This window comes from Nomascus leucogenys, chromosome 4 (genome assembly GCF_006542625.1).
Source record: "Nomascus leucogenys isolate Asia chromosome 4, Asia_NLE_v1, whole genome shotgun sequence".
NCBI classification, from domain to species: Eukaryota; Metazoa; Chordata; class Mammalia; order Primates; family Hylobatidae; genus Nomascus; species Nomascus leucogenys.
In genome coordinates, this window is record NC_044384.1 from 93592266 (window position 1) to 93606550 (window position 14285).

Genomic DNA, 14285 nt, shown 5'->3' on the forward strand with positions numbered 1-14285 from the left:
TTCCAAAAGGTCTCTGCAAAGCAGGGCTGCAGGAAGCCCAAGTGTTAGATTAGACAAAAACAGGGAAAGGACTTTACCCAAAACAAAAGCACTGGGAACACAGGGCCCCTGCCACAACCCAGAGAACCTTGACTCTGAAGGAACACAGGGCCTGGCAAGATGGACACTGCCGAACCACAAGCAAGGAGGTCCCGGATCGCTACTTCCCACCGGAAAAGAGGCTTTCCTAATTGGCACCCTGCTTTTCCTGTTCTGGAGTCAAAGCTCTCAATGTCTTGGGGAAAGGAGTGACAAGGGGACACATGACGGGGTTGGGCAGTGGACGTTCACACACTCAGAGCTGGCTGCTCCAGCCACAAAAGCCAACAGTGAGCTCTCACTTTGGATCTCTGCAACTGGGAGCTGGCCTTGCTTGCAACTTGTGCGCTTGGGTCAAGGAAGATGCTCACTGATGGCACTGCTAGTGGCACTCTGGAGAAACCCTCACAGGTGAATACAGGAGGCCTCGTCCTGGGGGTATGCACTCAGCCCTGCCTCAGTAAGCCTGAAACCAGGTGAATGTGAGCCCTGAGGTGCATCCAGTCTGGAGCCACTCAGCAGTAAACACCGACGGAAAACATGCAGGAGTGAATGATTCCCGAGATGCACTGTTGGAAGGCAGGCTGAAGACATAGGTTTATACGGCAGGGCAACTTTAATGCAAAATAAATACAGCCAGATGTTTTCCACAGGCACATCTATATGTATAGATGCAGAGAGAAGATCTGGAAGAACAGAAACTGACTTGAAAACTTTGGTTAACCCTAGGGAGAAGGAGAGGTGAGGGTTAAAGTGGAATTATCCCTTAACTGTAATGGTTTTTAGATGAAAAATGGATATATTTTTACTTGTATAAAAAATCATTTTATGAGCATGTGTTGAACATCTGAAGCTGAGTGATAAGTACATCAGTGTTCATGTTACACTATTCTCTTTCCTTTTCTGTTTGAAATTTTCCCTACTAAAAAATAATCAGAAAATTGAAAATAAGTGAAATGAGCTTATACTAGTAAAATCCCTAACAAGCTAAAGGAACATTGGGATGGGGCAGAGGTGTGGTGGTAGTGACTTCTGAGTGCCAGGGATTTGGCATTTATGCTTGACTCGCAACCTTATTGTGGATTCAGTTGCCAAGGATAGCTGGCACAGTTAGAAACTCATCAGAAAGCAACATGGCCCAAATTCTCTTTTTAATGAAAACTTCCTACTGCAATGCCAGCACTTACTGAGGGCTGACTACGTGCCAGCCTCTGAACCATTAGCTCATATAATTTTCACAATATTCCCATGGGTGTTCTCAACCTCTCCCCGCCGACCACCCCCACTGTACAAATGAGAAAGCTGAGTCTCGGTGAGGCTAAGGGGCAGACACAGTCACAGTTATTTCACACCACGGCCCTAATTCGAACCAAAGTCTGTGCAACTGCAAAGTCTCAATGTAGAATTTGCTTCTCTGCAAATTCCACCTTTTGAAGAAAATCTAACCAGCAGCCACGTTGGGTGGTCATCAACAATCCATCTGCCCTCCATTCAGGCACTTACTGTTTTCCAGCCCATTGAGTTTTATCTTGCTCAGATCCAGCGGTGCAGCAACACCCACAGTGAAAGGGCTTTTAGGGATGGGATCGCCACCGTAAGTCACCAGAACCTGCATGTTGCCCTGGAACAAGAGAGACAACCCAGTTTACCTTTGGGTACCAAAAAGCTAACTTGGCATTTAACTCCCCTCAAGATCCCTCATTCTTCTCACAGACAGGGGAGACTTGATTCCAATCAATGTAGAAAGTATCTTAGATCTATTTCTTCTAGCTTTTGACCACGAGGCAAGAATAACAGAAAAATTAGATCAAATAAGAGCAGCTAATAATAACAGAAGCAACTTAATGAGCATTTTCTTTTTTTTTTTTTTTTTTTTTTGAGATGGAGTCTCGCTCTTTCACCCAGGCTGGAGAGCAGTGGCGCAATCTCGGCTCACTGCAGGCTCCACCCCCCGGGGTTCACGCCATTCTCCTGCCTCAGCCTCCCAAGTAGCTGGGACTACAGGCGCCCGCCACCTCGCCCGGCTAATTTTTTGTATTTTTAGTAGAGACGGGGTTTCACCGTGTTAGCCAGGATGGTCTCGATCGCCTGACCTCGTGATCCGCCAGCCTTGGCCTCCCAAAGTGCTGGGATTACAGGTGTGAGCCACCGCGCCCGGCCTTAATGAGCATTTTCTACATACCAAGCACCATGCTATGTGTTTTTATGCATTTCCTCAATTCAAGATCAAAACAGTCCTAAGGGGTAGTTCCTACTGTCATCTCATTTTTTCAGGAGAGGAAACTGGCTCAGACTGGTAAGGGAACGTGCCCCAAGTCACACACCTTGGTAAGGGTGTGAGCTGGGCCTCATACCCATGGCCCCCAAACCTGTGTCCTAGCTGCTCTGCCACACCACCTCCCCATCATCATACCCAGTGCCAGCCACAGGTACAGCAGCTGGGCCTGGGGCGGCTCACCAAACAGAACCATTTCTGTCCTGGGAATCAGTTTGAGGCCCCCAGGCTGCAACAGGGATTTGCAAGAGTTCACCTAGACCTGTGCTAAGACCATCGCACAGTATCTGAACTTCCATTTCTATGTGAAAGAAAATAAAATTGCAAGTGTGAAGGCAGACGGTGCTTGCAGGATTGGCAGGCCCCCTCACGGGTGGCCGGGTGGCACGCGATGGCCATGTGTGCGCCATTTCTCTCCTCTGGCCAGTTCCAGGCTGGCACATAGCCGGCTTCTTCTCTCCATGGTTGGCCAAGTTCCCTCCCTCCAAATCAAGGCTCCAAGAAATCTCATGGCTGTCTCTGTAGATCAACATCCCCTTCACCTCAATCGACCAGGCATAATGTAACAGGAAAGCATGAGGGAGAGACGAGTTCCCCCCAAGAATCCAGCAGCCTTGCTGGAATGCAGGCCCTGCTGAAAGCTGTTGCTGATCAAGTGTTAAAAGGGTGTAGCATTTGGCCTATGTATCTTTTGTCACATTCCTTTTGTAATAAGGAAGGGGGTAAAGGCCAAGAAAAAAAAAAAAAAAAAACTGGTTGCATCAATGAAGACAGGATTAATTTTCCAGGATTTTTAAGCACTGCACACAAAACCAACTGGCCCCCTGCCTCATGCGAACAACATTTCCTGGTAAAATGTGTACAGGTCAAATTCAACAGAGCTGGGAGCCAGCCAAGGGGCAGGAAAGGTCTCCTTCTTGTACTGTTTAAGGCAGGACTGACTCGCTACTTCAGCCAACGCGGCATTCCCAACGTGCCAACTCTTCCCGAGCTTCCGTTTCCCCACAGCCCCTAACAATTCAGGGGCTCACTAAGCAGACCTCAGGCTAACCAGGGGTCTTGGGGATACCTTCTCCCTCATCCCCATTAAGTTTTCTGGCCACTTCTCTGAAGTGCTAAAAAAGAGAGGGAAAAATCCTCTTCCAGATAGAAAATGAACTCTACCTTAAATAACCTAAGAAGGGGGAGGGAAAAAATCTCGGAGATTTACACCTACAACGCCTACAGCATTTTAAGGTGTCCCCTGAGGCCCCAACTAAGGAATGGACTGTGCTTATTCCCCAACAGGGCTATGAAGTGAGGGATGTCTGGGTAGTGATGGCCAGTGCATTTCGCCACGACTTTGCAGGCTGCAAGACAGTTTCACTCTCCTCTACATGCTTCTGAAACCTGAATCTTATTCTTCAAAATATACATACACAAGACACCAACCAGACAGCTCAGAAGAGGATGGGACTGAGAGAGCCACCCTCAGCGCCATCGCTTTTAGGGCCCTCCAGGAGCAGCCAGGACCACCACGTTAAGAACATTTCAAGGTAGAAACTGTTACTCTGTGAGGGTCTGTGAGCTCACAGGGATTCCTAAAGGTGCCAGAGTACTACATGGAGTGGTCCCCAGTCCTAGTGGTTCCCAGCACAGCATGTAATGGAGACACTGCCACAAGCTTCTCAAACTGCTTTGCTCGGGGGAACCTGGGGTGAGAAATTTAAGCTGCTTGAAGCCACCCATAACCAAGAGAAGACCAAAGTCCTCGGGGAAATCACTTCCCTCCTATAAAATCGAGTCTTTGACCTCTGGGAGGGTCCTCAAGCCCCAAACCAACAAGTCCATTCCTCTAAGGCAAAACACGCTCAACTCTTGCATCCTCAAGGGACTCATAGGATCCTACAGTCATCCACATCACTCATCCACCCCAGGCAGGCGAGCACCTGCAAGCTGTCACTCAGGGACTTTGCGAGGTGGAGTGGCAGGCCTGCAGGTGTCAGGGAGCAAAACCAGTAATCAGCGACCTGGGTTACTCAGGCAGGACCTCGGCTCCCCATGTGGCACAGCCTGTGTTCTGAGAGGGAAGCGCCCATGCCAGGCCAGGACACGCCCATGCCCAAGCAGCCACCTTTCTGGGGATTTCCAGCCTGTTATACCCTAAAACCACCAGGAGAAGGTGTGCTTGTGGGTGTCAGCCCTCAAAGTATGCTCCCTCCCCCATGTCAGGGGGCGGCTTTCTGGGCTGACCCAGGTCTCTTAACCACATCCAAGGGCACACTTCCTTAGCCCAGTCTTGAGCTTTTAGCTGCTCTTCAGAAAACAGAGTTCAAAAGAGAATGAGGAGGTGTCGGCATCACTCCTCTACCAGATTACAACATTCTTAGGCCATCTCCGCTTGTGAATCCAGGCACCATGTCATTTATTCACTCACAGGCAGCCATCAATCCATACAGAGCACTTATAGGGCCAGGCTCTATGCTGGGGGTGGGGGTGGGAAGGAAACTCAATCTAAGGAGAGATTTAATGTGTTCTTTGCCATAGAAAAATAGGCAGAATTGCAAGTTGCCCAAATAATAAAATAATAAACCCAGCTCTAAGCAACAAACACAAGAAGGACCCCAGTGCCACCCTGCAAGTCATTCACACTGAAGGCAACAACCGCCACCAAGGCCCACCCGGCTCCTTGAACGCATCCTGGGAGCATCCGGACACACAGCTCTAAGTGAGTACTCAGCATGGCAGCAATTCTCAAACCTGCTGCTATCAGAGAACTGGATGAATGTGACCTTGGGGTGACTCTGAAGTAAGGAGCCTCCCACTCCAGCATCACTTCAAAGGGGACAAAACCGGACCTAGGCTCCTAATCTCCACTTCTGCCTCAACCAGCAGCAGGGGACGTCTGGGGTACTGGGTTCTGCAGTCCTTTCCAAGGATGCAGGTCAAACCCTGACCCTGTCCTGATATCTGCAACTTACTTTCTAACGGCTCAGCCAAAACACTACAAGGCATATAGACATAGAATAAAGGAGAAGTCACAAAATGTTTTTAGAAGACGCTACGACCTTGTGATCCTAGTCATTGTACACAGACAGCTATGGCTTTCTGGTGTCTTCTCCTAAAGAATATGGAGAATTTGGCAACAAAGAAGATTCAGGCTGGTGCACCCAGTAGTAAGGCTCCCACCAACCCTCAAAACCATCAGCAGGAAAATAATTACCTACTATTGAGTGGCCTGATGAGAAAAGGATGCTCTATCTATAAAAGTGTTAGCTTTATCATTACTAATAATGAATGTTTTGTTTGGGATTTTTTATTTTAAAGCACAGGAAGAAGCAAGTCTGGAGATAAGAAGCCACATTTATAACCTGCACATGAGAACTGTTAACGGCGTGAAAAGGCAACCCAAGGAGTGAGAGAATATATTTGCAAATCACTTATCTGATAAGGAACTAATATCCAGAATACATGGAGAATTCCTAAAACTCAACATAAAATTAAGAAGGTTGATATAAAAATGGGCAAGTAGATAATTCTCCAAAGAAAATATGCGAAGGACCAATAAGCACATGAAAAGATGATCAGCATCACTAATCATTAGGAAAATGCAAATCAAAACCACAGTAAGACACCATCTTACACTCAACAGGATGGTCACTATCAACAACAGCAACAACAACAACAACAACAAAAAAAAACAGAAAAAAACAAATGTTAGCAAGGATGTGGAGAAACCAGGACCCTTGCATGCTGTTGGCAGGACTGTAAAGTAGTGCAGCCACTGTGGAATACAGTACAGTAGTTTCTCAAAAAATTAAAAAGAGATTTCCATGTGATCCAGCAATTCCATTGCTGGGTATATAATCACAAGAATTAAATGCAGAGACTCAAAGAGATATTTGTACACCCAGCATTATTCACAACAGACAAAAGACAGAAGCAACCCAAATGTTCTTCAACAAATGAAGAGGGCCGGGCGCGGTGGCTCAAGCCTATAATCCCAGCACTTTTGGAGTCTGAGGCGGGCAGAGCACCTGAGATCAGGAATTCAAGACCAGCCTGGCCAACATGGTGAAACCCCATGGTGAAACCTTGGCCAACATGGTGAAACATCTATGCTAAAAATACAAAAATTAGCTGGGTATGGTGGCACGTGCCTGTACTCCCAGCTACTCGGTAGGCTGAGGCAGGACAATCACTTGAACCCAGGAGACAGAGGTTGCAGTGAGCCGAGATAGTGCCACTCCAGCTTGAGGAACAGAGCGAGTCTCAAGAAAAAACAAACAAACAAAAAACAGATGAAGAGAGAAGCAAAACATATATACATACAGTGGAATGCAGCCTCAAAAAGGAATCAAGTTCTGATACATGCTACAACATGGATGACAATGGAGGACATTTTGCGAAGAAAAATAAATCAGTCACAAAAAGACAAATACTGAGGTCAGGCGCAGTGGCTCATGCCTGTAATACCCGCAGGTTTGGATTGCCTCAGCCCAGGAGTTTGAGACCAGCCTGGCCAACATGGCGAAACCCCGTCTCTACCAAAAATACAAAAATTAGCCAGGTGTGGTGGCATGTGCCTGTAATCCCAGCTACTCGGAAGGCTGAGGCAGGAGAATCGCTTGAACCTGGGAGGCAGAGGTTGCAGTGAGCTGAGATCATGCCACTGCACTCCAGCTTGGGCAACAGAGCGAGACTTTGTCTAAAAAATAAACAAGTAAAAATAAAAATTTGGAGAAGAATGCACAAACAGCAGCAAGCCTGGATGTAAGAAGCCACATTTATAACACGACACACAGAATCCCTTCGCCCAGGGAATCCCTCCCACTGCAGGGATGTTCTCACAGTAAGGATTCCATCTCCAAGGGTGTGCAGCCCCCAAATTCAGGGGACAGCTACACCATGACCCCCTCCTCACTATAATCCTCTTTCTTCCCCACTTGACTCTTGCCTGCTCCTTGCTGAGAGGACCCAGACAGGAGCAAGGCTTCTGAGCAGTGCTTCTGCAGAAAGCGCTGCCCTTCTTCTCCTACAAATGGCATTTCAAACACAGCAGGATCATTTCTCTTAAGAATAAAGGAATCTCAGAGGCTTGGAACAACCACTTCGAACACTAGGCTTAAGTATTAAAATCCAGACTTTTCTGCCAGGATGTCTGCTCTCCAGACCCCAGAGGTGTGAACATGAAGCAAAACAAAATTTTAAACAAATATAATGGATACAGGGCTTCAGTTTTACAAGATGTAAAGAATTATGGAGATGGATGGTGGTGATGGGTGCACGACATAATGAATGCACTTAACACTAATGAACTATACACTTAAAAATGGTTAAGATGGTAAATTTTATGTTATGTGTATTTTACCACATAAAATGTTTTTAATGTTTTTAAACAAATCAACATTAACTTGTACAGAGAGGTAGTTTTAAGGCCCTTATGGCCTGAAATAATCAGAGTGAGCCAGCCTAGATGGTAACATCACATGTGAAATCCTGCATTTTGTAAAGGGGAATAATTTGCTCCACTAAATAGTGTGTTGGGCCTTAGGGACGAAAGGCTGAACTGGCTCTTTGAGAAAAGACCTCATTCCAACACCTCATAAAAAGGGTAAACTAAGCTAAACGGGCCAGGAAGGAAACACAAAGGTGTAGCACCTCTTTCTCTGTGGGTAATTAATGAAAAGACTAAAAGGCAGCTGGTGAGGCTGCGAGGGAATGCACGTGTGTGTGTGTATGTGTGTGTGTGTGCACATGTGTGCACCTGTGTAACAGAAAGATAGATATTAGGGCCTGAATATCAAGAACTGAGCATTTCTCTGATAAAACACAAACCAAAGGTGGAGATATGGGACCAGCTTCCTGCTTGCTTTTGGGGAGTTCTGCAGTCCACCTGATAGAACCCATCGGGCTTCCTATAGGTGCTCCCAGAGGGGTTCAAAGTGCCAGGAGCTGCCTCCCATCAGGGAGCACTTTGGCAGAGCACCTCTCACACCCCTTGGTGTCCACAGTGACCCAGCACAGACTGCATAGAAAGGGGCCTGGCTGGGGGCCAGGGGAGCAGAGGGTAGAAGGACCCTACCTGTTGGGTGGGTGTATATTTAACCGTGTGAGAGTAGTCGTAATTATCGATGATATCCAAATCCTTCACTGCATCGCCAGGAAGGGGACTGTTGAACTGCACGTTGAGCGGGGCTTTCCCAGCCCCCTTGGTGTAGACAGTGAAGTGGGTCGGTTTCCCATTTTCCACACCTGGAAAGATATACTGTGAAGTGAGGAGACAGAGCAGCTGGAGTAGTTTCACTTTGAGAACCCGTCAGACAGGTTCAACAGCACCGGGTCTATTATGACAGCCAGCAACGGGCCTGGCCAGCCACTGCTGCATCAGAGCTGCACAGAAAACCTGCCAGCATGGTGTTGGTGTTGGTGGAGATGAAGTTCCTCAAGGCCGTGGACGAAACACGCCCAGTGCCACCGGCTGGCAGAGGGTCCCAGGATGACCCTGACGTGCCATCTTACCTGCTTTGCTGAGCCCTGGGCCTTCTGCCTTCACTTTGCTGGCATCGTGGGAAGGGTCAACTTTGACTCTGAAAGGGCTGGCGGGGATTTCCTGTAGCAGAGACACAGTGGGAAAGCCCCTGAAGCAACAGCCAGAGCTCAGGGAGCCTTCAACAAAGGGTGAACCTTAGCATCACTCTGACTTAGCGAGTGGTGAGCAGACTTCTATTACCACAGGTAAACAGAAGGGTAAGATAAGCCAAAAGGGCCCAGCATCGGGTAAGGGCCTTCTATAATAGGTCACTCTCTAATGCCTGGATCCCTGATGTCACAAACAAACCCGAGGACTTTGAGCCTTTAATACTGAATGTTGAGTACTCAGGATGAAAAATGCCAACAAGAATAAAACCAAAAAGGACAATAATATATGGGGCTGGGGGAAGGAAATGTCCTCCAGGGACAGCTGAGAGCTAAGGTCTGGGGAAATGCAAGAAGTGATCAGAGACAGAATGATTATAATTCTTCAAAAAGAATGTTGCAGACTATTGGAATAAAGGCAGAAGAGGTTAAATGGATGATGTCAAGACCACTACCTTTAGGCACAGAACATTCTACTAAGGTTCCCATTTTTATGTAAGGTTAATTTTAATCCCTAGGATTTCAAAATTCTCTCTTTCAGGATACCGCTCACCCTATCTTCACTATTGCATACCTGAAACTTCAAATCACCTCTCTCTATAAAAGTTTAAGGGTGGAGACCACAATCATTGCTTCAAAGGCATCAAAGTAGAACATATCTAGAAGTTAACTGCATTTCAACCAAAATATTGATGAAAGTTTATTACAAACTAGTCTCTCTCCAGACCCCTGCTTTTAACCACTGAACACACTGCCTCACTTTTGTTAGAAAGTGGTAATAATTTAGCTCTGGGTAAATTTTTTTTCCTTCTTGGTTGTAAGGAGCCAGAGAGAAAACGATTGAGCAGCATTCTCAAGACAACTTCCCTGTCACTAAAACACCAAAAAGGAGGCCAAATGCAGTGGCTCATGCCTATAATCCCAACACTTTGGGAGGCCAAGGCGGGCCTGAGGTCAGGAGTTCGAGACCAGTCTGGGCAACCATCTCTACTAAAAATGCAAAACAATTAGCTGAGTGGCCAGGCATGGTGGCTCACACCTAGAATCCCAGCACTTTGGGAGGACAAGGCAGGTGTATCATCTGAGGTCAGAAGTTCGAGACCAGCCTGGCTAACATGGTGAAACCCCATTTCTATAAAAATACAAAAAAATTAGCCAGGCGTGGTGGCCTGTAATCCCAGCTACTTGGGAGGCTGAGGCAGGAGAATCACTTGAACCCGGGAGGCAGAGGTTGCAATGAGCCAGGATCATGCCATTGCACTCCAGCTTGGGCAACGAGAGCAAAACTCCATCTCAAAAAAAAAATAAAAAAATAAAACAAAATTTTAAAAAAATTAGCTGGGTGGTGGTATGAGCCTGTAGTCCCCAGCTACTTGGGAGGCTGAGGTGGGAGGATCACTTGAACCTGGGAGGCAGAGGTTGCAGTGAGCCGAGATCACACCACCACACTCTAGCTTGGGTGAAAGAGTGAGACTCCATCTCAAAAATAATAATACTAATAAAACACCAAAAAGTAGATGAGACATGCACACAAGTGGCCAAAGAGAATCCAGGCCTACTCCAGCCATCTCCTCCCAGGCCCCACCACGTACCTGAGATGCAAAGAGAACTTTGATAGTGTATCGCCCAGCGGCAGGAGGCACATATTTGACCGTGAACGTATCATTGGCATTGTGAATAATGTCAAAATCCACGTCTTCCTCATCTTCACTTAACACCCGGGCATCACACTTAATGCCAACGCTGACATCACCTGGAACAGACCAGCTTATTAGCACCAGCTTACAAGAAACAGCATGTCCTGTGCAATCTCTTCCAGCTCAGGTTAACACCCCCAAAAAGCAATTGGGAAGTTTCTCGTAAGAAACCTGAGAAAGAGTAAGGATTTGGGGAAAGGGATGATGGATTAGCAAAGATATCACTAAGGAATGACTCAGAGGCTCAGTAGATGATTACCTATTCAGATGAACTACTTCATAGTTCAAAGGGAATTGCCCTCAAAATGTTATGAACTCCCTTCCCCAAGGAGGAATGATCACTGGGTTGAAAGAAGCCCTTTCTCACCTTCCCCAGCCTCAGTACAGTCCACTGTGAAGTGTGTAGGTTCATTTGCCTTTAGACCACTTCTCTCCACACCTGGCCCAAACACTTTGACCTTCTGAGGATGGCTACCTTGCCCGATGTTGACCTAGAGAAGACATGGAGAAGGTCATCAAGTTCTCCTCCACTTGGACCCAGTAAAATACTATTAAAAAACATTGTTAGAAATGGTTCTTCTGGGCAGGCTGGAGCACTCTGCCCTTCAGGCCCCTCCATCATTCAAGGCCAACCAGGGATGGGTTCCTCCCATATGTCTGCCTTGGCCGTCAGGCATGGATCCCAGACCTGGTATATGACCAAGCATTTCCATAAAACAGCCAGGATTCTGCCTCACAACCTACCCTGTAGGGGCTGTGCGGGATGTTCACGCCTCCCCAGACCACAGCAATGGTGTGCTTGATGGCCTTCACCGGGGTGTATGAGCACGCATATGTGCCGTCCATCCGGTTCTTCATCTGGACGTCAATGGGTTGGCCTTCCCCATCCTGCAAAAAAGCCAGAGCTAAGACCAGAGGTGGCCCTCACATTGTCTCTATCAAACAGGTCCACTGTGGCCTCCCAAGACAGCCAAGTCACCACTTGCTTATACAGCAAAACTTCATGGACCAACTACAATGTGCCATGTTTTCACAACATGATGACAACCAGTGACAAAATATCACATGCATTTATTTATTTTTAGTTATTAAGAGCAAGTGGCCCAAAAACAAAGCTATGGCCACTCAAAGCTTGGTAATTTCAATTCCTGCATTTAAGTCCTTTGGCCAAATTCAATTAGATTAAATAAACATACTTTTTAAATCCTTGTTTACAAATCTCCCCCCATGGCCTCGGCAGCTTCAGCCACACCAAAAGACATTACAGAATAACCTGAAATAAACAAGCCTCATTTCCACAGAATATAAATCAGAAAGATGATTTTTTAAAAGCCCAGTACTCTACATGGTAGTCTCACTGAACCCTCACATAACCCTATAAGATAATCTTCTTATCATTTCCAAGGTGCAGATGAGGAAACTGAAGATCAGATGGACTCAGCAACTTGCCATTACATGGTCAGATCTTGTTACCTGACAATTAGCTGCAGAGGTGGCCCCCTGAAATTTACCTGAGCAAATATCTTTAAGGGAGCTTTTCCAGCATCCTTAGGATCCACGGTGAACTCGGCCAGGTTGTTGACAATGCACCCAGATTTCTCCAAACCTGGCCCGTATGCTCGAACCTGAAGCAAAGGCAGATAATAAGTCTCTTTCTGTGTAATGCCCCAACTAAACCCATACACAAAGACAGGTAACCAAGGGATGGGGGAAGAACAAAATGACCTGTGTCTGGTTTTACAGTATCCGCATAAGAGGTTGGTTATGGGAAGTAAAGTGCTAAAGTAGGTTGTAACTTAAAAACAAATGTCTCTCCCTCATAAGGAAGAAAACTCTCTAAACAAAGCCAACCCACGGCCTAAAGCCCGCATGAGGCCCAGGATGGCTTTGAATGCAGCCCAACACAAATTTGTAAACTTTCTTAAAACGTTATAAAATTTTTTGCAATTTTGTTTTTGTTTTTGTTCATCAGCTATCATTAGTGTATTTTATATGTGGCCCAAGACAATTCTTCTTCTTCCAATGTGGCCCAGGGAAGGCAAAATATTGGAAACCCCTGTTCTAAAACCATGCCCAAACTAACCCATGCTCCCTGCCTTATTCTGAGTTGACCTAAAGAACTTCTAACAACTGGGGCAGAGACCTCTAGTCATGTCCAGTTTCAACGTTCCCACTTTGAGGGGACTCAGAATCTTTACCATGGACAACATTTGCCCTAGAGGGCAAAGGAATAGCATTTGGCCAAAATGGGGTAGCTACCAGCCCAGACTGACATCAGCCTATGGACAGCTGCCCGTGTGGGCCAACAGTAGCACACGTGGCCTGTGGGGCCAACTCCCTGTCAGCCAGGCTGGCTCAGACTTGATGCTTATCAGCCTGCTAAGGGTTTGAGAGGACATTCTTGGAAACATTGCTCCAACTTAAGGGACAGGGAACTAGGGAAAAAAACATCCTTTATCTATGGAGCATCTTGAAATAATAACTACAGAAAATGGCTGTAAGACTGACATATGATCCCCAGAGTTGCAAGAAAATAACAGCTTATGGAGCTCCCTGCATGGGCCAGGCATGAGCTAAAGGCGGTCTTTATGCATACCACCTCCTGAATCATCCTAGAAGCTCTCTAGAAGCAGAGACTACTATCATTCCTGTCTTATAGAGGAAGACACCAAGAGTCAGATAGGTAAGTTACTTGCTGAACACTATAAAAGTGCTAAGTGGTACTACCAGGATTCAAATGTAGGCCTGGGCTGGGTGTGGTGGCTCACACCTGTAATCCCAGCACTTTGGGAGGGCCGAGGCGGGTGGATCACTTGAGGCCAGGAGTTCGAGACCAGCCTGGCCAACATGGTGAAACCCCATCTCTACTAAAAAATACAAAGATTAGCCAGCTGTGGTGGCGCATGCCTGTAGTTCCAGCTACTTGGGAGGCTAAGGCACGAGAATCGCTTGAACCCAGGAGGCAGAGGTTCCAGTGAGCTGTGATCATGCCACTGCACCCCAGCCTGGGCGACAGAGCAAGAGTCTGTCTCCAAACAAACAAACAAACAAAACAAATGCAGGCCTGTTTCCTTCCTAAAATCCAAATGATTCCTCTCTGCCATCTCTTAGCATGCTGCTTAAGGCAACTTCGGGCATGGGGGTGAGGAACCAGGGGCCAGGGACAAGAAGACAGAAGCACAGCAGCTGATTCACCAGATCAGGGTTGTAGTCTCCCGTGGCTGGGTGGATGAAGGCCATGTACGGGCTGTCCTTGATGTCTTCGTCGTCACACATGATGTGAACAGCATATTCGCCAGGCTCCTTGGGCCAGTATTTGACATCACAGGATCCATCATTCTGGTCGTTGTACTCAATCTTTGCCTGAGAGGGGCCTTCAATGGCAAACCCTAGGGGGTGAAGGTGGAAGGGTCTCCCTGGTTATATGGTGGAAAGCACCTATTCTATGTTTCGACAACTCATTCCCGCTGCCTCCCTAAAAGCCAAGTGTTGGCCAGAAGATTGAAATCTGTTTGTATCCCTTTCTCCCAAAACCAAGCTCATTGAGTCTTCAGTAGAGATGGAAGGGGTGGAAAAAATATATATATATATATATATGTATATATATATTTTTTTTT

The 14285-nt window shown here is 46.8% G+C and overlaps 1 protein-coding gene across 3 annotated transcripts in view; it reads right to left on the bottom strand.

Moving 5' to 3' along the window:
• The window catches only part of FLNB (filamin B), a 166377-nt gene that overhangs the window by 52672 nt on the left and 99420 nt on the right, over positions 1-14285 (bottom strand). For all 3 annotated transcript variants that reach the window (XM_030811548.1, XM_030811546.1, XM_030811547.1), the window contains exons 12-19: positions 13864-14057; positions 12180-12293; positions 11413-11556; positions 11036-11159; positions 10564-10724; positions 8855-8945; positions 8418-8587; positions 1582-1699 (exon numbers count right to left, since the gene is read on the bottom strand). In XM_030811548.1, coding sequence (XP_030667408.1) covers positions 1582-1699; positions 8418-8587; positions 8855-8945; positions 10564-10724; positions 11036-11159; positions 11413-11556; positions 12180-12293; positions 13864-14057 — 1116 coding nt within the window. The remainder of the gene's footprint in view (positions 1-1581; positions 1700-8417; positions 8588-8854; positions 8946-10563; positions 10725-11035; positions 11160-11412; positions 11557-12179; positions 12294-13863; positions 14058-14285) is intronic.